Source organism: Osmerus eperlanus, chromosome 19 (assembly GCF_963692335.1).
Source record: "Osmerus eperlanus chromosome 19, fOsmEpe2.1, whole genome shotgun sequence".
Classification (NCBI taxonomy): domain Eukaryota; kingdom Metazoa; phylum Chordata; class Actinopteri; order Osmeriformes; family Osmeridae; genus Osmerus; species Osmerus eperlanus.
In genome coordinates, this window is record NC_085036.1 from 12,724,893 (window position 1) to 12,747,619 (window position 22,727).

Below are 22,727 nucleotides of genomic sequence, written 5' to 3' on the forward strand. Positions count from 1 at the left end.
ACAAGGACAGCGCCATGTTGAAGCTGACAGCAACACAAGGGAGCTGTCCGTTTGCTGTGGTGCTGACACAGGCACTATTCCGTGATTAAAGTAACAAAAGGCATGAGAGACAGCGACAGACAAATGTATTCGGTACGGAAAATTAGGAATTACGTTATTTTACATATAGCCTATCTGCATGACAGTGAAAACGAAAATGATAATTTTTTCTCACACGGGAAATGCAGTTCTTACCTCGTTAGATTCTCCTGTTGTGTTCAGTGTGGTGATACTTCCTTCCAGAAAGTGATCTGGACTCTTTTTTAGTGTCATTTCAGCTGGCAGCGTGTTGTCGTTGTAAGATCTGACAAACTTGAAGTCACTGGTGCGTGAGCCCGTTGTCAAGTAAGCGTCATAATTGTAAGAACTCCGCAGCGTTCCTGTTCCATCCACCTCTGCATAGTTAGGAGGGAAATACGCGCTGGGAATGGCCACAGCTCCATCAAACAACAGTCTAGGTTTCCTCCTGCGGCAAAACCTCACGGCCAGGATGAGAATGATGAAAGTCAGGAAAAAGGTGGAGACGGACACCAGAGCGATGATCAAGTAGGAAGTTAGTTTGGAATCCTTCCCCTCGTAAGACATGTCTTTCAGCTCTGGAACCTCAGCCAGGTTATCTGATATCAGTAGGTAAACAGCACAGGTTGTAGACATAGAGGGCTGTCCGTTATCTTTCACAGATATCACAAGGTTCTGCTTCATACCGTCAGAATCAGAAATGTCCCGCTGGGCCCTGATCTCTCCACTGTGGAGACCGATAGTGAAAAGTCCCGGATCGGTGGATTTCACAATCTGATACGAAAGCCATGCATTCTGGCCAGAGTCACCGTCAACAGCTATCACCTTGGAAACCAGGGACCCTGCCAGAGCAGCTTTGGGGACCATCTCAGTCATCAAGGAGTTCCCTGCTGGAGCAGGGTATAATATCTGGGGAGAGTTGTCATTCTCATCTGCTACGAAGACACTCACAGTCACGTTACTGCTGAGTGGAGGAGAACCGTTGTCTCTGGCTACAACTTGGACCTTGAAGCTCCTAAACTGTTCATAATCAAATTCTCTCACGGCATGGATCACCCCCGTGTCTCCGTTAATGGATACATATGAAGACACAGGGACACCGTTGACCTCACTGGGCACTAGAGAATAGACCACTGTGCCGTTCTGTCTCCAGTCTGGGTCTCTGGCAGTAACAGAACATATGGAGGAGCCAGGCTTGTTATTTTCACTCACATAGGCGCTGTAGGATTGCTCTTCAAACACAGGAGGGTTGTCATTGACGTCAGAGACAGATAAATGAATAGTCTTTGAGGAGGATAAAGGTGGAGACCCCTCGTCAGTAACAGTTATAGTTATGTTATAATCTGATATCAGCTCACGGTCTAATTCACTGGTAGTTACTAAGGAATAGTAGTTTTTAATGGAGGGGTTTAGTTTGAAAGGAACATTCTGCTGGATGGAGCAACAGACCTGTTTATTGACACCAGAGTCTTTATCCTGTACATTAATGATGCCCACCTCTGTGCCTGGTAACACATTCTCAGGGATGGGATTGGTAAGATATTTTAGAGATATAACAGGGGCGTTATCATTCATATCCATTATATCGATTTTAACGTTGGCAAATGAAGTGAGTCCTGCATTGTCCTTGGCTTGGATACTGAATTCATATATTGACTCCTTTTCAAAATCCATTTGTCCAAAAATGGTTAATTCACCCGTTTTGCTATTCAGAGCAAACAATTTCTTAGCATCGTCTGAAATGGGACCAAATCCGTACGTCACTTCCCCGTTTGCCCCCTCATCTGCGTCTGTAGCAGATACAGTAATTACAACAGAATTTACGGGAGAGTTTTCTGACAGACTGACTTTATATTCAGTCTGACTAAACACTGGTTTGTTATCGTTAGCATCAAGCACGGTGACGTGTATAACTACAGTACCGGATCTCTGTGGAGTCCCTCCGTCAACAGCAGTAAGTAGTAACGTCACCTCCTGCTCTACCTCTCGATCTAATTCTTTCTCTAAAACAAGTTCACCGTATCTTCCTCCCCTTGGATTAGTATGAACGGACAAACTAAAGTGATCGTTCCTTTGTAACGTGTAGCTTTGGACAGCATTCAGGCCTATGTCTGCGTCATGTGCTTGATTTAGAGCAAAACGAGCGCCTTTGTCTGCCGACTCTTGTATTTCAAATTTGACAACGTCTAAGCCAAATTGTGGAGCATTATCATTTACATCTTGTATCTGCAAGACTATGTTGTGCGACTCTAACGGATTCTCCAAAATAATTTCATATTTCAGGAAACAGGAAATCCTCCTGTCGCAAAGCTTCTCTCTGTCCATTATTTCAGCAACGATCAGTTCACCCGTGTTCAGATTAATATCACAATACCGTTTGTTGTCACCATCAACATCCAAGCGAGCTTTCCGAGACAACAGTCCTTTAGCATCAAGTCCCAGATCCTTGGCTATATTTCCTATTACAGACCCGCGTTTCATCTCCTCGGGAATAGAATAGGTCACATCTCCATAGCTGCTCCGCAAGAGCAGAGGAAACAAAGCCAGCCAAAACATCGGTGCAGAGACAGAGAGACCCAGGTATTCCATTCTCCAGAAAGATGTAGACAATTCCTGAATATAACCGTCCTTCAAAGGTTTATCCAGGCAAAAACGTACACTCTATCTCGACGTCTAAATGACAAAAACACTACCGTCTTTCATCAAGACGTACACGAAGTCTGCGCCCATAAGTGGGTGGAGAGAAACGTGAAACATCACTTGCTGGTAGATAGCGACACTCTGTGTACTTTACTAAAACTGCAGAAAACTATTTGCACCATACCACACTCAGACACTCCATGTTCAGTGGTAAGTCTAACAAGATGAAAGCTGATTAAAGCCTCCAATATATCTGAGATAAACGACTTTGAAGTCTAACGTTTTGTTTATTATGATTGCGAAATTAGATCTGGGGCTTCTATGTCACGTAATATTTCACAAGTAGGCCTATGTATATTTATCTATATATAAACATTTCCAACTCTGTATTGCAACTTGGTTGTGGTCGTTGAATTAGTAGCTAATACTACATGCGAAACAAGCCTATTATTAAGATAATTAGTCAAACTTTTCAGGACTAATGTGTGAAAGACTCTTAGAACCCCAGACACGCTGTTCAGTAAAGCCTCTAGTCAAGACAAGCACAGACCCATGTTGCGTTCAAAAAGCTGACAGAAACCCAAGGGAGCTGTCCGTTTGCTGTGGTGCTGACACAGGCACGTTTCCGTGATTAAAATTACAACATGATATTAGAGACGGCAACTGACAAAAGGATTCGGTACAGAAGAATATGAAGTATTGTTTTAGTCTATCTGCATGACAGTGAAAACGGAAATCATTATTTTTCTCACTGGGGAAATTCAGTTCTTACCTCGCTAGATTCTCCTGCTGTGTTCAGTGTGGTGATACTTCCTTCCAGAAAATGATCTGGACTCTTTTTTAGTGTCATTTCGGCTGGCAGCGTGTTGTCATTGTAAGATCTGACAAACTTGAAGTCACTGGTGCGTGAGCCCGTTGTCAGGTAAGCGTCATAATTGTAAGAACTCCGCAGCGTTCCTGTTCCATCCACCTCTGCATAGTTAGGAGGGAAATACGCGCTGGGAATGGCCACAGCTCCATCAAACAACAGTCTAGGTTTCCTCCTGCGGCAAAACCTCACGGCCAGGATGAGAATGATGAAAGTCAGGAAAAAGGTGGAGACGGACACCAGAGCGATGATCAAGTAGGAAGTCAGTTTAGAATCCTTCCCCTCGTAAGACATGTCTTTCAGCTCTGGAACCTCAGCCAGGTTATCTGATATCAGTAGGTAAACAGCACAGGTTGTAGACATAGAGGGCTGTCCGTTATCTTTCACAGATATCACAAGGTTCTGCTTCATACCGTCAGAATCAGAAATGTCCCGCTGGGCCCTGATCTCTCCACTGTGAAGACCGATAGTGAAAAGTCCTGGATCGGTGGATTTAACGATCTGATAGGAAAGCCAGGCGTTCTGGCCAGAGTCAGCATCCACAGCTATCACCTTGGAAACCAGGGACCCTGCCAGAGCAGCTTTGGGGACCATCTCAGTCATCAAGGAGTTCCCTGCTGGAGCAGGGTATAATATCTGGGGAGAGTTGTCATTCTCATCTGCTACGAAGACGCTCACAGTCACGTTACTGCTGAGTGGAGGAGAACCGTTGTCTCTGGCTACAACTTGGACCTTGAAGCTCCTAAACTGTTCATAATCAAATGCTCTCACGGCATGGATCACCCCCGTGTCTCCGTTAATGGATACATATGAAGACACAGGGACACCGTTGACCTCACTGGGCACTAGAGAATAGACCACTGTGCCGTTCTGTCTCCAGTCTGGGTCTCTGGCAGTAACAGAACATATGGAGGAGCCAGGCTTGTTATTTTCACTTACATAGGTGCTGTAGGATTGTTCTTCAAACACAGGAGGGTTGTCATTGACGTCAGAGACAGATAAATGAATAGTCTTTGAGGAGGATAAAGGTGGAGACCCCTCGTCAGTAGCAGTGATAGTTATGTTATAATCTGATATCAGCTCACGGTCTAATTCACTGGTAGTTACTAAGGAATAGTAGTTTTTAATGGAGGGGTTTAGTTTAAAAGGAACATTCTGCTGGATGGAGCAGTGGACCTGTTTATTGACACCAGAGTCTTTATCCTGTACATTAATGATGCCCACCTCAGTGCCTGGCAACACATCCTCAGGGATGGGATTGGTTAGGGATTTTAAAGAGATAACTGGAGCATTATCATTTACATCAGTAATCTCTACTTTAACGTTAGCAAATGATGTCAGTCCTGCATTGTCTTTGGCTTGAAGTCTGAATTCATATACAGATTTATTTTCAAAATCCACCACTCCAACAACACTTATGACTCCCGTTTTGTGATTGAGGGAAAATATTTTTTTCACTTCGTCTGAAATGGGACCAAATGCATACGTCACCTCCCCGTTGGCCCCCTCATCTGCGTCAGTGGCAGACACAGTAATTACAAGAGAACCTATGGGGGAATTCTCAGGTAGAGTCACCGTGTAGATATTCTGACTAAACACGGGTTTGTTATCGTTAGCATCAAGCACGGTGACGTGTATAACTACAGTACCAGATCTCTGCGGTGTCCCTCCGTCAACAGCAGTAAGTAGTAACGTCACCTCCTGCTCCACCTCACGATCTAACTCTTTCTCCAAAACCAGTTCTCCGTGTTTTCCGCCGTCAGAACTACTATGGACGGACAAGCTAAAATGTTCATTTCTTTGCAAATTGTAGCTTTGGACAGAATTCAGGCCTACGTCTTCGTCAAGTGCCTGATTTAGCGCATAACGGGCTCCTTTAACTGCTGATTCTCCTATATCAAATTTGATAACGTCTTCCTCAAATTGTGGAGCATGATCATTTACGTCTTGTATTTGCAAAATAATGTTATGTAATTCTAGAGGGTTTTCAAGGATCATTTCATATTTCAGGACACAAGATAATGTACTACCGCAAAGCTGCTCCCTGTCAATTATTTCAGCGACGATCAATTCACCCGTCTTCAGATTGATATCACAAAAGCGTTTATTGCCACCATCAACATCCAAGCGAGCTTTCCGAGACATTAGTCCTTTAGCATCAAGTCCGAGATCCTTGGCTATATTTCCTATTACAGACCCGCGTTTCATCTCCTCAGGAATAGAATAGGTCACATCTCCATAGCTGCTGCGCAAGAGCAGAGGAAACAAAGCCAGCCAAAACATCGGTGCAGAAACAGAGAGGCCCAGGTATTCCATTCTCCAGGAATATGTACACAATTCCTGAATATAACCGTCCTACACAGATGTATCCAGGCAAAAACGTACACTCTTTCTCGACGTCTAAATCACAAAAACACCACTGTTCTTTATGACGACGTACATGACGTCTGCGCCCATAAGTGGGTGGAGAGAAACGTGAAACATCACTTGCTGGTAGATAGCGACACTCTGTGTACTTTACTAAAACTGCAGAAAACAGCGTGAACCATACCACACTCACTGACTGTGTTCAGTTGTTAGTCTACCAAGATGAAAGCTGTGCAAAGCCTTCAATTTATCTGACGTCAACGACTTTGAAGTCTAACGTTATGTTTATTATGGATGCAAATTTAGATCTGGTCTTTCATGTCAAATAATGTTTAATAGCATATCAAGCAAAATATAAAGATTTACCAACTCGTTATTGCAACGCGGTTGTTGTCAATGGATTAGTAACTAGTTTTACAAACGAAACAAGCCTATTATGAAGATTATTAGTAAGACTTTTCATGAGTAATGTGTGAAAGATTCTGCAAACAAGAGATACGCTGTTCAGTAAAGCCTCTATTCAAGACAAGGACAGCGCCATGTTGAAGCTGACAGCAACACAAGGGAGCTGTCCGTTTGCTGTGGTGCTGACACAGGCACTATTCCGTGATTAAAGTAACAAAAGGCATGAGAGACAGCGACAGACAAATGTATTCGGTACGGAAAATTAGGAATTACGTTCTTTTACATATAGCCTATCTGCATGACAGTGAAAACGAAAATGATAATTTTTTCTCACACGGGAAATGCAGTTCTTACCTCGTTAGATTCTCCTGCTGTGTTCAGTGTGGTGATACTTCCTTCCAGAAAATGATCTGGACTCTTTTTTAGTGTCATTTCAGCTGGCAGCGTGTTGTCGTTGTAAGATCTGACAAACTTGAAGTCACTGGTGCGTGAGCCCGTTGTCAAGTAAGCGTCATAATTGTAAGAACTCCGCAGCGTTCCTGTTCCATCCACCTCTGCATAGTTAGGAGGGAAATACGCGCTGGGAATGGCCACAGCTCCATCAAACAACAGTCTAGGTTTCCTCCTGCGGCAAAACCTCACGGCCAGGATGAGAATGATGAAAGTCAGGAAAAAGGTGGAGACGGACACCAGAGCGATGATCAAGTAGGAAGTTAGTTTGGAATCCTTCCCCTCGTAAGACATGTCTTTCAGCTCTGGAACCTCAGCCAGGTTATCTGATATCAGTAGGTAAACAGCACAGGTTGTAGACATAGAGGGCTGTCCGTTATCTTTCACAGATATCACAAGGTTCTGCTTCATACCGTCAGAATCAGAAATGTCCCGCTGGGCCCTGATCTCTCCACTGTGGAGACCGATAGTGAAAAGTCCCGGATCGGTGGATTTCACAATCTGATACGAAAGCCAGGCGTTCTGGCCAGAGTCAGCATCCACAGCTATCACCTTGGAAACCAGGGACCCTGCCAGAGCAGCTTTGGGGACCATCTCAGTCATCAAGGAGTTCCCTGCTGGAGCAGGGTATAATATCTGGGGAGAGTTGTCATTCTCATCTGCTACGAAGACGCTCACAGTCACGTTACTGCTGAGTGGAGGAGAACCGTTGTCCCTGGCTACAACCTGGACCTTGAAGCTCCTAAACTGTTCATAATCAAATGCTCTCACGGCATGGATCACCCCCGTGTCTCCGTTAATGGATACATATGAAGACACGGGGACACCGTTGACCTCACTGGGCACTAGAGAATAGACCACTGTGCCGTTCTGTCTCCAGTCTGGGTCTCTGGCAGTAACAGAACATATGGAGGAGCCAGGCTTGTTATTTTCACTCACATAGGCACTGTAGGATTGTTCTTCAAACACAGGAGGGTTGTCATTGACGTCAGAGACAGATAAATGAATAGTCTTTGAGGAGGATAAAGGTGGAGACCCCTCGTCAGTAGCAGTGATAGTTATGTTATAATCTGATATCAGCTCACGGTCTAATTCACTGGTAGTTACTAAGGAATAGTAGTTTTTAATGGAGGGGTTTAGTTTGAAAGGAACATTCTGCTGGATGGAGCATCGGACCTGTTTATTGACACCAGAGTCTTTATCCTGTACATTAATGATGCCAACCTCTGTGCCTGGCAACACGTTTTCAGGGATGGAATTGGTCAGAGATTTAAGAGAGATAACTGGGGTATTATCGTTTACGTCAGTTATTTCGACTATAACATTGGCAAAGGAAGTCAGCCCAAAGTTATCTTTAGCTTGGATGCTCAATTCATGAGTAGACTCTTTTTCAAAGTCTATCCCTCGGACAATACTTATATCCCCAGTTTTTATATCAAGAGAAAATAGCTCACTCAATTCCTCAGAAACGGGACCAAATCCATACGTCACTTCCCCGTTTGCCCCCTCATCTGCGTCAGTAGCAGACACAGTAATTATAACAGAGCCTTTAGGGGAGTTTTCAGGCAGATTCACCTTATACACATTCTGACTAAAGACGGGTTTATTATCGTTAGCATCAAGCACGGTGACGTGTATGACAACAGTACCGGATCTCTGCGGATTACCTCCGTCAACTGCAGTAAGAATTACCGTTACCTCCTGCTCTAGTTCACGATCTAATTCGTTCTCTAAAACTAACTCCCCATACTTTCCACCTCCGGGGTTAGTGTGAACAGCCAAACTGAAATGGTTGTTCCTTTGTAACGTGTAGCTCTGAACAGCATTCAGGCCTATGTCTGCATCGTGAGCCTGATTAACAGCGAATCTGGCGCCTTTGTCTGCTGATTCTCGAATCTCAAAACGAACAACTTCTTTGCCAAATTTTGGTGCGTTATCATTAATATCTTGAATTTGCAAGACGATGTTATGTGATTCTAACGGGTTCTCCAATATAATTTCATATTTTTGGGGACAGGAAAGCTTCCTTCCGCAAAGCTGCTCTCTGTCGATTATTTCAGAAACTATCAATTCCCCCGTGTTCAGATTAATATCACAATAACGTTTGTTGTCACCCTCACCATCCAAACGAGCTTTCCGAGACAACAGTCCTTTAGCATCGAGTCCCAGGTCCTTGGCTATATTTCCTATTACAGACCCGCGTTTCATCTCCTCAGGAATAGAATAGGTCACATCTCCATAGCTGCTGCGCAAGAGCAGAGGAAACAAAGCCAGCCAAAACATCGGTGCAGAGACACAGAGGCCCAGGTATTCCATTCTCCAGAAAGATGTAGACAATTCCTGCATGTATGTTCTTATACAGTTTTATACAGGCAAACACATGCACCCCTCGAAGTCTAAATCACAAAAACACCACTGTTCTTTATCACAACGTACACGAAGTCTGCGCCCATAAGTGGGTGGAGAGAAACGTGAAACATCACTTGCTGGTAGATAGCGACACTCTCTGTACTTTACTAAAACTGCAGAAAATATCGTGTAAAACTCACTCACTGCATTTTCAGTCGTAGGACCACCACTTTCTAAGTGGAGACTATGCTTCCATTTCTCTCTTGGATTCTAAACGCAAGTCACACGTTTTAGTTAATAAATGTCACTCTTAATTCATAATCAATACAAGACTCTCCAAATAACACACACACAAACTATTCAGTAGTTTATATAGTTCAAAAAAGGTCCACAAAACGTTCACTGGAATGAAAGAAACACACGGGAGCTGTCCACAGGTCATGGTTCTGAAATTTGCTTTGGTTTCGATAGACAAACGAAAACACTTGCGTAGCAAAGCGTCTGATAATATTATTTGAAAAAGAACAAGACACCCTAGTATATGATATATCTCATTGTCGTAGAAACAACACAGTAAGGTTTCAAAACAAATAATGACGATTTGCTACAAAATCTAGGTTTTCTTAATGCCCTCCCCATTGTACATGTGAGATTAGAGCTAATTGTTATGAGTTTAGACACAATGTGCAGCTGCATCTCTGCTCATTTTAATCACCACAGGCAGGATCTCCATGAAAGTCTCTTACCTCGTTAGATTCCCCTGCTGTGTTCAGTGTAGTGATACTTCCTTCCAGAAAATGATCTGGACTCTTTTTTAGTGTCATTTCAGCTGGCAGCGTGTTGTCGTTGTAAGATCTGACAAACTTGAAGTCACTGGTGCGTGAGCCCGTTGTCAGGTAAGCGTCATAATTGTAAGAACTCCGCAGCGTTCCTGTTCCATCCACCTCTGCATAGTTAGGAGGGAAATACGCGCTGGGAATGGCCACAGCTCCATCAAACAACAGTCTAGGTTTCCTCCTGCGGCAAAACCTCACGGCCAGGATGAGAATGATGAAAGTCAGGAAAAAGGTGGAGACGGACACCAGAGCGATGATCAAGTAGGAAGTGAGTTTAGAATCCTTCCCCTCGTAAGACATGTCTTTCAGCTCTGGAACCTCAGCCAGGTTATCTGATATCAGTAGGTAAACGGCACAGGTTGTAGACATAGAGGGCTGTCCGTTATCTTTCACAGATATCACAAGGTTCTGCTTCATACCGTCAGAATCAGAAATGTCCCGCTGGACCCTGATCTCTCCACTGTGGAGACCGATAGTGAAAAGTCCCGGATCGGTGGATTTCACAATCTTATAGGAAAGCCAAGCGTTCTGGCCAGAGTCAGCATCCACAGCTATCACCTTGGAAACCAGGGACCCTGCCAGAGCAGCTTTGGGGACCATCTCAGTCATCAAGGAGTTCCCTGCTGGAGCAGGGTATAATATCTGGGGAGAGTTGTCATTCTCATCTGCTACAAAGACGCTCACAGTCACATTACTGCTGAGTGGAGGAGAACCGTTGTCTCTGGCTACAACCTGGACCTTGAAGCTCCTAAACTGTTCATAATCAAATGCTCTCACGGCATGGATCACCCCCGTGTCTCCGTTAATGGATACATATGAAGACACAGGGACACCGTTGACCTCACTGGGCACTAGAGAATAGACCACTGTGCCGTTCTGTCTCCAGTCTGGGTCTCTGGCAGTAACAGAACATATGGAGGAGCCAGGCTTGTTATTTTCACTCACATAGGTGCTGTAGGATTGTTCTTCAAACACAGGAGGGTTGTCATTGACGTCAGAGACAGATAAATGAATAGTCTTTGAGGAGGATAAAGGTGGAGACCCCTCGTCAGTAGCAGTGATAGTTATGTTATAATCTGATATCAGCTCACGGTCTAATTCACTGGTAGTTACTAAGGAATAGTAGTTTTTAATGGAGGGGGTTAGTTTGAAAGGAACATTCTGCTGGATGGAGCAGCGGACCTGTTTATTGACACCAGAGTCTTTATCCTGTACATTAATGATGCCCACCTCTGTGCCTGTTAACACATTCTCAGGAATGGGATTGGTCAAAGATTTTAGAGAGATAACAGGGGCATTATCATTTACATCTGTTATTTCAACCTTAATTTTAGATAAAGAACTTAGGCCTGAGTTATCTTTAGCTTGGATACTGAATTCATAAAATGACTCTGTTTCAGAATCAATCTCTGCAATTATGATTACTTCACCTGTTTTGGGATTAAGGGAAAATAATTTCTTTGCATCGTCGGAAATTGGACCAAATCCGTACGTCACTTCCCCGTTTGCCCCCTCATCTGCGTCAGTAGCAGACACAGTAATTACAACAGAACCTATAGGGGAGTTTTCAGGCATCTTAACTTCATAGATATTCTGACTAAATACAGGTTTATTGTCGTTAGCATCAAGCACGGTGACGTGTATAACTACAGTACCGGATCTTTGCGGAGTCCCTCCATCAACAGCAGTAAGTAGTAAGGTCACTTCTTGTTCTACCTCACGATCTAATTCTTTCTCTAAAACCAGTTCACTCTGTTTTTCTCCTCCAGTAATACTATGAACTGCCAAACTAAAGTGATCGTTCCTTTGTAATGTGTAGCTTTGGACAGCATTCAGGCCTATGTCTGCATCGTGTGCCTGATTTAGAGGAAAGCGAGCGCCTTTTACTGCTGACTCTCTGATCTCAAATTTGACAACGTCTTCTCCGAATTTCGGAGCATTATCATTGACATCTTGTATTTGGAAAACGATGTTATGTGATTCTAACGGGTTTTCTAAGATCATTTCATATTTTAAGGTGCATGAAAGCCTCGTGCCGCAAAGCTTCTCTCTGTCGATTATTTCAGCGACAATCAGTTCACCCGTGTTCAGATTAATATCACAATAAAGTTTGCTTCTACCATCAACATCCAAGCGAGCTTTCCGAGAAAGTAGTCCTTTGGCATTGAGTCCGAGATCCTTGGCTATATTTCCTATTACCGACGCGCGTTTCATCTCCTCAGGAATAGAATAGGTCACATCTCCATAGCTGCTGCGCAAGAGCAGAGGAAACAAAGCCAGCCAAAACATCGGTGCAGAGACAGAGAGGCCAAGGTATTCCATTCTCCAGAAAGATGTAGACAATTCCTGCATGTGACCCTCCTACACAGGATTATTCCGGCAAAGAAAATACAGCGACCTCGACGTCTAAATCACAAAAAATCACTGTTTTTTATCACGACGTACATAAAGTATGCGCCCATAAGTGGGTGGAGAGAAACGTGAAACATCACTTGCTGGTAGATAGCGACACTCTGTGTACTTTACTAAAACTGCAGAAACAGTGTGAACCATACCACACTCACTGACTGTGTTCAGTGGTTAGTCTACCAAGATGAAAGCTGTGCAAAGCGTTCAATGTATCTGACGTCAACGACTTTGAAGTCTAACGTTATGTTTATTATGGATGAAAATTTTGATCTGGTCTTTCATGTCAAATAATGTTTCATTACTATGTACAGCATATTAAGCAAAATATAAAGATTTACCAACTCGTTATTGTCACGCGGTTGTTGTCAATGGATTAGTAAGTATTACAAACGAGATAAGCATATCATGAAGATCATTAGTAAGACTTTTCATGAATAATGTATGAAAGACACTTAAAACAACAGATACGATGTTCAGTAAAGCCTCTATTCAAGACAAACACAGCGCCATGTTAAAGCTGACGGCAACACAAGGGAGCTGTCCGTTTGCCGTGGTGCTGACACAGGCACGTTTCCGTGATTGAAGTAACAACATGATATTAGAGACAGCAACAGACAAAAGTATTCGGTACGGAAGAATATGAAATATTGTTTTAAATAGCCTATCTGTATGACAGTGAAAACGGAAATGATTTTTTTCCTCACAGGGGAAATTAAGTTCTTACCTCGTTAGATTCTCCTGCTGTGTTCAGTGTGGTGATACTTCCTTCCAGAAAATGATCTGGACTCTTTTTTAGTGTCATTTCGGCTGGCAGCGTGTTGTCGTTGTAAGATCTGACAAACTTGAAGTCACTGGTGCGTGAGCCCGTTGTCAGGTAAGCGTCATAATTGTAAGAACTCTGCAGCGTTCCTGTTCCATCCACCTCTGCATAGTTAGGAGGGAAATACGCGCTGGGAATGGCCACAGCTCCATCAAACAACAGTCTAGGTTTCCTCCTGCGGCAAAACCTCACGGCCAGGATGAGAATGATGAAAGTCAGGAAAAAGGTGGAGACGGACACCAGAGCGATGATCAAGTAGGAAGTTAGTTTGGAATCCTTCCCCTCGTAAGACATGTCTTTCAGCTCTGGAACCTCAGCCAGGTTATCTGATATCAGTAGGTAAACAGCACAGGTTGTAGACATAGAGGGCTGTCCGTTATCTTTCACAGATATCACAAGGTTCTGCTTCATACCATCAGAATCAGAAATGTCGCGCTGGGCCCTGATCTCTCCACTGTGGAGACCGATAGTGAAAAGTCCCGGATCGGTGGATTTCACAATCTGATACGAAAGCCAGGCGTTCTGGCCAGAGTCACCATCAACAGCTATCACCTTGGAAACCAGGGACCCTGCCAGAGCAGCTTTGGGGACCATCTCAGTCATCAAGGAGTTCCCTGCTGGAGCAGGGTATAATATCTGAGGAGAGTTGTCATTCTCATCTGCTACGAAGACACTCACAGTCACGTTACTGCTGAGTGGAGGAGAACCGTTGTCTCTGGCTACAACTTGGACCTTGAAGCTCCTAAACTGTTCATAATCAAATGCTCTCACGGCATGGATCACCCCTGTGTCTCCGTTAATGGATACATATGAAGACACGGGGACACCGTTGACCTCACTGGGCACTAGAGAATAGACCACTGTGCCGTTCTGTCTCCAGTCTGGGTCTCTGGCAGTAACAGAACATATGGAGGAGCCAGGCTTGTTATTTTCACTCACATAGGCGCTGTAGGATTGCTCTTCAAACACAGGAGGGTTGTCATTGACGTCAGAGACAGATAAATGAATAGTCTTTGAGGAGGATAAAGGTGGAGAGCCCTCGTCAGTAGCAGTTATAGTTATGTTATAATCTGATATCAGCTCACGGTCTAATTCACTGGTAGTTACTAAGGAATAGTAGTTTTTAATGGAGGGGTTTAGTTTGAAAGGAACATTCTGCTGGATTGAGCAGCGGACCTGTTTATTAACACCAGAGTCTTCGTCCTGTACATTAATGATGCCCACCACTGTGCCTGGTAACACATTCTCAGGGATGGGATTGGTCAGAGATTTAATAGAGATAAGTGGAGCATTGTCATTGACATCTGTTATTTCGACTACAACATTGGTAAACGATGTCAGACCAGAGGTATCTTTAGCTTGTATACTGAAATCATAAATGGACTCCTTTTCGAAATCCATCTGTCCGACTACGCTTATTTCACCTGTTTTACTGTTGAGTGTAAATAATTTCTTAACATCGTCTGTAATTGGACCAAATTCGTACGTCACTTCCCCGTTCAACCCCTCGTCTGCGTCTGTGGCAGACACAGTAATTACAAGATAACCTACGGGGGAACTCTCAGGCAGACTGACTTTATATTCACTCTCACTAAATACTGGTTTGTTATCGTTAGCGTCTAGCACAGTGATGTGTACAATGACAGTGCCGGATCTCGGTGGAGTGCCACCATCAACAGCTGTTAGCAGTAACGTCAATTCTTGCTGTTTTTCGCGATCTAATTCATTTTCTAAAACAAGTTCCCCATGCTTTCCCCCCCTTGGATTAGTATGAACCGCTAAACTAAAGTGTTCGTTTCTTTGTAATGTGTAGCTTTGAACTCCATTAACGCCTATGTCTGCGTCAAGTGCCTGATTTACAGCAAAGCGAGCGCCTTTGACTGCAGATTCTCTGATCTCGAATTTAACAACCTCTTGCACGAATTGTGGAGCATTATCGTTGATATCTTGTATCTGCAACATGATGTTATGTGATTCTAACGGGTTCTCCAGGACCATTTCATATTTCAAAGAACAGGAAAGCCTCCGGCCGCAAAGCTGCTCCCTGTCTATCATTTCAGCGACGATCAAGTCACCGGTGTTCAGATTAATGTCACAATACCGTTTGCTTCTACGATCAACATCCAAGCGAGCTTTCCGTGATAATAGTCCTTTAGTATCAAGTCCGAGGTCCTTGGCTATATTTCCTATTACCGACCCGCGTTTCATCTCCTCAGAAATAGAATAGGTCACATCTCCATAGCTGCTGCCAAAGAGCAGAGGAAACAAAGCCAGCCAAAACATCGGTGCAGAGACAGAGAGGCACAGGTATTCCATTCTCCAGAAAGATGTAGACAATTTCTCTAGTTATTGCTCTTATCCTAGTTCATCCAGGCAAACATATACACTCCACCTCGTCGTCTAAATGACAAAAACACCACTGTTCTTAATCACGACGTACACGAAGTCTGAGCCCATAAGTAGGTGGAGAGAAACGTGAAACATCACTTGCTGGTAGATAGCGACACTCTGTGTACTTCACTAAAACTGCAGAAAACAGTATGCATACCACACTCAGAGACTCGTTGGCAAGGCTACCAAGATGAAAGTGGCGTAAATACAATTTAACTGAGATCAATGACTCTGAGGTCTAACGTTATGTTTATTATGGATGCACATTTACATCTATGCTTTAATGTCCAGTAAGTATGTATTTTAGTTCAATTATACAAATTTACCAACTCTAAATTACAACTCGGTTGTGGGCGATAAATAATCAAGTAGTATAACACACGAAACATGCCTATCATTAAGATAATTAAGACTTTAAGACAACAATAACAGACATGCTATTCATTCTAGCTTCATTTCAAGACAAGCACAGTGCCAAGTTCGTTTGAATACACTGATACAAACATACGGTAGCTGTCCGGTTGTTGTGGTGCTGAAAACGGCAAACGTTTCCTTGACGAATGTAAAGACAACGCAAGTGGCACAGTGGCATACAAAAGCATTCGGTACAAAAACCATGAAGTAGGTTTGATAAATCCTATCTGCATGACAACGAAAACGAAAAAAATATTGTATAAGTTGAAATTGTTTTCCCATACAAAAAATCCATGCCTCTATTCGTGTAGACCACCAAGTTGAAATTCAGACAAGCTAAAACCTCTTGTTCTTACATGGAATGTTATAAAAAGTTAAATGTATCATGTTGACGTGTAAAAAACTGTCCTCAATCTATTCAATATGCAGTCCGCCAAATAGATAGTTTTTCTATAACTTTTAGCTGATTGTTATGAGGTATACAAAATATGCAGCTGCATTTATGTTCATTTTAATCACCACAGACAGGATCTCCATGAAGGGTTCTTACCTCGTTAGATTCCCCTGCTGTGTTCAGTGTAGTGATACTTCCTTCCAGAAAATGATCTGGACTCTTTTTTAGTGTCATTTCAGCTGGCAGCGTGTTGTCGTTGTAAGATCTGACAAACTTGAAGTCACTGGTGCGTGAGCCCGTTGTCAGGTAAGCGTCATAATTGTAAGAACTCCGCAGCGTTCCTGTTCCATCCACCTCTGCATAGTTAGGAGGGAAATACGCGCTGGGAATGGCCACAGCTCCATCAAACAACAGTCTAGGTTTCCTCCTGCGGCAAAACCTCACGGCCAGGATGAGAATGATGAAAGTCAGGAAAAAGGTGGAGACGGACACCAGAGCGATGATCAAGTAGGAAGTTAGTTTAGAATCCTTCCCTTCGTAAGACATGTCTTTCAGCTCTGGAACCTCAGCCAGGTTATCTGATATCAGGAGGTAAACAGCACAGGTTGTTGACATAGAGGGCTGTCCATTATCTTTCACAGATATCACAAGGTTCTGCTTCATACCGTCAGAATCAGAAATGTCCCGCTGGGCCCTGATCTCTCCACTGTGGAGACCGATAGTGAAAAGTCCCGGATCGGTGGATTTCACAATCTGATAGGAAAGCCAGGCGTTCTGGCCAGAGTCAGCATCCACAGCTATCACCTTGGAAACCAGGGACCCTGCCAGAGCAGCTTTGGGGACCATCTCAGTCATCAAGGAGTTCCCTGCTAGAGCAGGGTATAATATCTGGGGAGAGTTGTCATTCTCATCTGCTACAAAGACGCTCACAGTCACATTACTGCTGAGTGGAGGAGAACCGTTGTCCCTGGCTACAACCTGGACCTTGAAGCTCCTAAACTGTTCATAATCAAATGCTCTCACGGCATGGATCACCCCTGTGTCTCCGTTAATGGATACATATGAAGACACAGGGACACCGTTGACCTCACTGGGCACTAGAGAATAGACCACTGTGCCGTTCTGTCTCCAGTCTGGGTCTCTGGCAGTAACAGAACATATGGAGGAGCCAGGCTTGTTATTTTCACTCACATAGGCGCTGTAGGATTGTTCTTCAAACACAGGAGGGTTGTCATTGACGTCAGAGACAGATAAATGAATCGTCTTTGAGGAGGATAAAGGTGGAGACCCCTCGTCAGTAGCAGTTATAGTTATGTTATAATCTGATATCAGCTCACGGTCTAATTCACTGGTAGTTACTAAGGAATAGTAGTTTTTAATGGAGGGGTTTAGTTTGAAAGGAACATTCTGCTGGATGGAGCAGCGGACCTGTTTATTGACACCATAGTCTTCGTCCTGTACATTAATGATGCCAACTTCTGTGCCTGGTAACACATTCTCAGGGATGGGATTGGTCAGGGATTTGAGAGAAATAAATGGAGCATTATCGTTAACATCTAAAATATCAACTTTAACGTTAGCAGATGAGCTGAGTCCTGAATTGTCTTTAGCTCGGATGCTGAATTCATAAAATGACTCTTTTTCAAAATCAATCTCACCGATTACGATTACTTCACCCGTTTTGGGATTTACAGAAAATAATGTATTCACGTCGTCTGTTATGGGACCAAATGCATACGTCACTTCCCCGTTTGGCCCTTCATCTGCGTCAGTAGCAGACACAATAGTAGCAACAGAACCTATAGGGGAGTTCTCATACAGATTCACCTGATAGGTATTCTGAGTAAATATTGGTTTATTATCGTTAGCATCAAGCACGGTGACGTGTATAACAACAGTACCGGATCTTTGCGGATTCCCTCCATCAACAGCAGTAAGTAGTAACGTCAATTCTTGCTGTTGTTCACGATCTAATTCTTTCTCTAAAACTAGTTCACTCTGTTTCCCACCTCCAGGATTACTGTGAACAGCTAAACTAAAGTGATCATTCCTTTGTAATTTGTAGTTTTGGACGGCATTCAGGCCTACATCTGCGTCAATTGCTTCATTAACAGGAAAGCGAGCGCCTTTGTCTGCTGACTCTCTGATCTCAAATTTCACAAAGTCTTCCCCAAATTTCGGATCATTATCATTGACATCTTGTATTTGCAAAACGATGTTATGTGATTCTAACGGGTTCTCCAAGATCATTTCATATTTTAAAGTGCATGAAAGTCTCCTGCCGCAAAGCTTCTCTCTGTCGATCATTTCAGCGACACTCAATTCCCCCGTGTTCAGATTAATATCACAATACCGTTTGCTTTTACGATCAACATCCAAGCGAGCTTTCCGAGACAATAGTCCTTTAGCATCAAGTCCCAGATCCTTGGCTATATTTCCTATTACGGATCCGCGTTTCATCTCCTCAGGAATAGAATAGGTCACATCTCCATAGCTGCTGCGCAAGAGCAGAGGAAACAAAGCCAGCCAAAACATCGGTGAAGAGACAGAGAGGCCCAGGTATTCCATTCTCCAGAAATATGTACACAATTCCTGAATATAACCGTCCTACACAGATTTATCCAGGCAAAAACTTACACTCTATCTCGACGTCTAAATCACAAAAACACCACTGTTCTTTATCGCGACGTACACGAAGTCTGCGCCCATAAGTGGGTGGAGAGAAACGTGAAACATCACTTGCTGGTAGATAGCGACACTCTGTGTACTTTACTAAAACTGCAGAAAACAGTGTGAACCATACCACACTCACTGACTGTGTTCAGTTGTTAGTCTACCAAGATGAAAGCTGTGCAAAGCCTTCAATTTATCTGACGTCAACGACTTTTAAGTCTAACGTTATGTTTATTATGGATGCAAATTTAGATCTGGACTTTCATGTCAATTAATGTTTAATACAGCATATCAAGCAAAATATAAAGATTTACCAACTCGTTATTGCAACGCGGTTGTTGTCAATGGATTAGTAACTAGTATTACAAACGAAACAAGCCTATTATGAAGATTATTAGTAAGACTTTTCATGAATAATGTGTGAAAGATTCTGCAAACAAGAGATACGCTGTTCAGTAAAGCCGCTATTCAAGACAAGCACAGCGCCATGTTAAAGCTGACAGCAACACAAGGGAGCTGTCCGTTTGCTGTGGTGCTGACACAGGCACGTTTCCGTGATTAAAGTAACAGAAGGCATGAGAGACAGCGACAGAAAAAAGTATTCGGTATGGAAGAATATTAAGTACTGTTTTACATAGCCTATCTGCATGACACTGAAAACGAAAATGATAATTTTTTCTCACACGGGAAATGCAGTTCTTACCTCGTTAGATTCTCCTGTTGTGTTCAGTGTGGTGATACTTCCTTCCAGAAAATGATCTGGACTCTTTTTTAGTGTCATTTCAGCTGGCAGCGTGTTGTCGTTGTAAGATCTGACAAACTTGAAGTCACTGGTGCGTGAGCCCGTTGTCAGGTAAGCGTCATAATTGTAAGAACTCCGCAGCGTTCCTGTTCCATCCACCTCTGCATAGTTAGGAGGGAAATACGCGCTGGGAATGGCCACAGCTCCATCAAACAACAGTCTAGGTTTCCTCCTGCGGCAAAACCTCACGGCCAGGATGAGAATGATGAAAGTCAGGAAAAAGGTGGAGACGGACACCAGAGCGATGATCAAGTAGGAAGTTAGTTTAGAATCCTTCCCCTCGTAAGACATGTCTTTCAGCTCTGGAACCTCAGCCAGGTTATCTGATATCAGTAGGTAAACAGCACAGGTTGTAGACATAGAGGGCTGTCCGTTATCTTTCACAGATATCACAAGGTTCTGCTTCATACCGTCAGAATCAGAAATGTCCCGCTGGACCCTGATCTCTCCACTGTGGAGACCGATAGTGAAAAGTCCCGGATCGGTGGATTTAACGATCTGATAGGAAAGCCAGGCGTTCTGGCCAGAGTCAGCATCCACAGCTATCACCTTGGAAACCAGGGACCCTGCCAGAGCAGCTTTGGGCACCATCTCAGTCATCAAGGAGTTCCCTGCTGGAGCAGGGTATAATATCTGAGGAGAGTTGTCATTCTCATCTGCTACGAAGACGCTCACAGTCACGTTACTGCTGAGTGGAGGAGAACCGTTGTCTCTGGCTACAACTTGGACCTTGAAGCTCCTAAACTGTTCATAATCAAATGCTCTCACGGCATGGATCACCCCCGTGTCTCCGTTAATGGATACATATGAAGACACAGGGACACCGTTGACCTCACTGGGCACTAGAGAATAGACCACTGTGCCGTTCTGTCTCCAGTCTGGGTCTCTGGCAGTAACAGAACATATGGAGGAGCCAGGCTTGTTATTTTCACTTACATAGGTGCTGTAGGATTGTTCTTCAAACACAGGAGGGTTGTCATTGACGTCAGAGACAGATAAATGAATAGTCTTTGAGGAGGATAAAGGTGGAGACCCCTCGTCAGTAGCAGTGATAGTTATGTTATAATCTGATATCAGCTCACGGTCTAATTCACTGGTAGTTACTAAGGAATAGTAGTTTTTAATGGAGGGGTTTAGTTTGAAAGGAACATTCTGCTGGATGGAGCAGCGGACCTGTTTATTGACACCAGAGTCTTTATCCTGTACATTAATGATGCCCACCTCTGTGCCTGGTAACACATTCTCAGGAATGGGATTGGTCAAAGATTTTAGAGAGATAACAGGGGCATTATCATTTACATCTGTTATTTCAACCTTAATTTTAGATAAAGAACTTAGGCCTGAGTTATCTTTAGCTTGGATACTGAATTCATAAAATGACTCTGTTTCAGAATCAATCTCTGCAATTATGATTACTTCACCTGTTTTGGGATTGAGGGAAAATAATTTCTTTGCATCTTCGGAAATTGGACCAAATCCGTATGTCACTTCCCCGTTTGCCCCCTCATCTGCGTCAGTAGCAGACACAGTAATTAAAACAGAACCTATGGGGGAGTTTTCAGGCAGATTAACTTCATAGATATTCTGACTGAAGACAGGTTTATTGTCATTAGCATCAAGCACAGTGACGTGTATAACTACAGTACCGGATCTCTGCGGAGTCCCTCCGTCAACAGCAGTAAGCAGTAACGTCACCTCCTGTTCTACCTCACGGTCTAATTCTTTCTCTAAAACCAGTTCACTCTGTTTTTCTCCTCCAGTAATACTATGAACTGCCAAACTAAAGTGATCGTTCCTTTGTAATATGTAGCTTTGGACAGCATGTAGGCCTATGTCTGCGTCATGTGCCTGATTTAAAGGAAAGCGAGCGCCTTTGTCTGCTGATTCTTGAATCTCAAATTTCACAAAGTCTTCGCTAAACTGTGGAGCATTATCATTGACATCTTGTATTTGTAAAACGATGTTATGTGATTCCAACGGGTTTTCTAAGATCATTTCATATTTTAGTGAGCATGAAAGCCTCGTGCCGCAAAGCTTCTCTCTGTCGATTGTTTCAGCGACAATCAGTTCACCGGTGTTAAGATTAATATCACAATAAAGTTTGCTTCTACCATCAACATCCAAGCGTGCTTTCCGAGACAACAGTCCTTTAGCATCAAGTCCGAGATCCTTGGCTATATTTCCTAATACCGACCCGCGTTTCATCTCCTCGGGAATAGAATAGGTCACATCTCCATAGCTGCTGCGCAAGAGCAGAGGAAACAAAGCCAGCCAAAACATCCGTGCATAGACAGAGAGGCCCAGGTATTCCATTCTCCAGAAAGATGTAGTCAATTCCTGCATGTGATGCTCTAATACAGTTTTATCCAAGCAAAAATACCCACTCTACCTCGACTTATAAATGACAAAAACACGACTGTTCTGTATCACGACGTACACGAAGTCTGCGCCCATAAGTGGGTGGAGAGAAACGTGAAACATCACTTGCTGGTAGATAGCGACACTCTGTGTACTTTACTAAAACTGCAGAAAACAGTATGCATACCGCACTCAGAGACTCGTTGGCAAGGCTACCAATATGAAAGTGGCGTAAATACAATTTAACTGAGATCAACGACTTTGAGGTCTAACGTTATGTTGATTATGGATGCACATTTACATCTATGCTTTAATGTCCAGTAAGTATGTGTTTTAGGTCAATTATACATATTTACCAACTCTAAATTGCAACTCGGTTGTGGTCGATAAATAATCAACTAGTATTACACACGAAACATGCCTATCATTAAGATAATTAAGACTTCATGAGACTTTAGGACAACAAAAACAGACATGCTATTAATTCTAGCTTA

At 43.3% G+C, this 22,727-nt stretch overlaps 5 protein-coding genes across 9 annotated transcripts in view; all 5 read right to left on the reverse strand.

Moving 5' to 3' along the window:
- LOC134039911 (protocadherin gamma-C5-like) overlaps positions 1 to 12,369 on the reverse strand; it is an 88,056-nt gene extending 75,687 nt beyond the window's left edge. For 2 of the 5 annotated variants that reach the window (XM_062486094.1, XM_062486082.1), the window contains exon 1: positions 9,883 to 12,369. In XM_062486094.1, coding sequence (XP_062342078.1) covers positions 9,883 to 12,324 — 2,442 coding nt within the window. In that variant the 5' untranslated portion in view covers positions 12,325 to 12,369. Of the gene's footprint in view, positions 1 to 234; positions 2,739 to 3,469; positions 5,974 to 9,882 lie in introns of those variants that run through there. The other 3 variants (XM_062486086.1, XM_062486099.1, XM_062486100.1) reach the window with 3 other exon arrangements.
- Positions 6,668 to 9,187, reverse strand: LOC134039992 (protocadherin beta-15-like). Its single transcript, XM_062486215.1, has one exon. It carries the CDS (start codon positions 9,131 to 9,133, stop codon positions 6,668 to 6,670), a length of 2,466 nt encoding a protein of 821 aa, XP_062342199.1. The 5' UTR covers positions 9,134 to 9,187.
- A 724-nt stretch (positions 12,370 to 13,093) lies between the features above and the next one.
- LOC134040060 (protocadherin gamma-A11-like) lies at positions 13,094 to 15,600 on the reverse strand. The gene has a single exon (XM_062486284.1). The coding sequence runs from the start codon at positions 15,515 to 15,517 to the stop codon at positions 13,094 to 13,096; it is 2,424 nt and encodes an 807-aa protein (XP_062342268.1). The 5' UTR covers positions 15,518 to 15,600.
- Positions 15,601 to 15,721: 121 nt separating this feature from the next.
- LOC134040061 (protocadherin gamma-A4-like) lies at positions 15,722 to 19,085 on the reverse strand. Its single transcript, XM_062486285.1, has 2 exons — positions 16,557 to 19,085; positions 15,722 to 15,727 (listed from the first exon to the last, which is right to left on the reverse strand). Exons 1-2 carry the CDS (start codon positions 18,966 to 18,968, stop codon positions 15,722 to 15,724), a joined length of 2,418 nt encoding a protein of 805 aa, XP_062342269.1. The 5' UTR covers positions 18,969 to 19,085.
- Positions 19,086 to 19,752: 667 nt separating this feature from the next.
- Positions 19,753 to 22,238, reverse strand: LOC134040062 (protocadherin beta-16-like). Its single transcript, XM_062486286.1, has one exon. It carries the CDS (start codon positions 22,216 to 22,218, stop codon positions 19,753 to 19,755), a length of 2,466 nt encoding a protein of 821 aa, XP_062342270.1. The 5' UTR covers positions 22,219 to 22,238.
- Between the last annotated feature and the right edge of the window lie 489 nt (positions 22,239 to 22,727).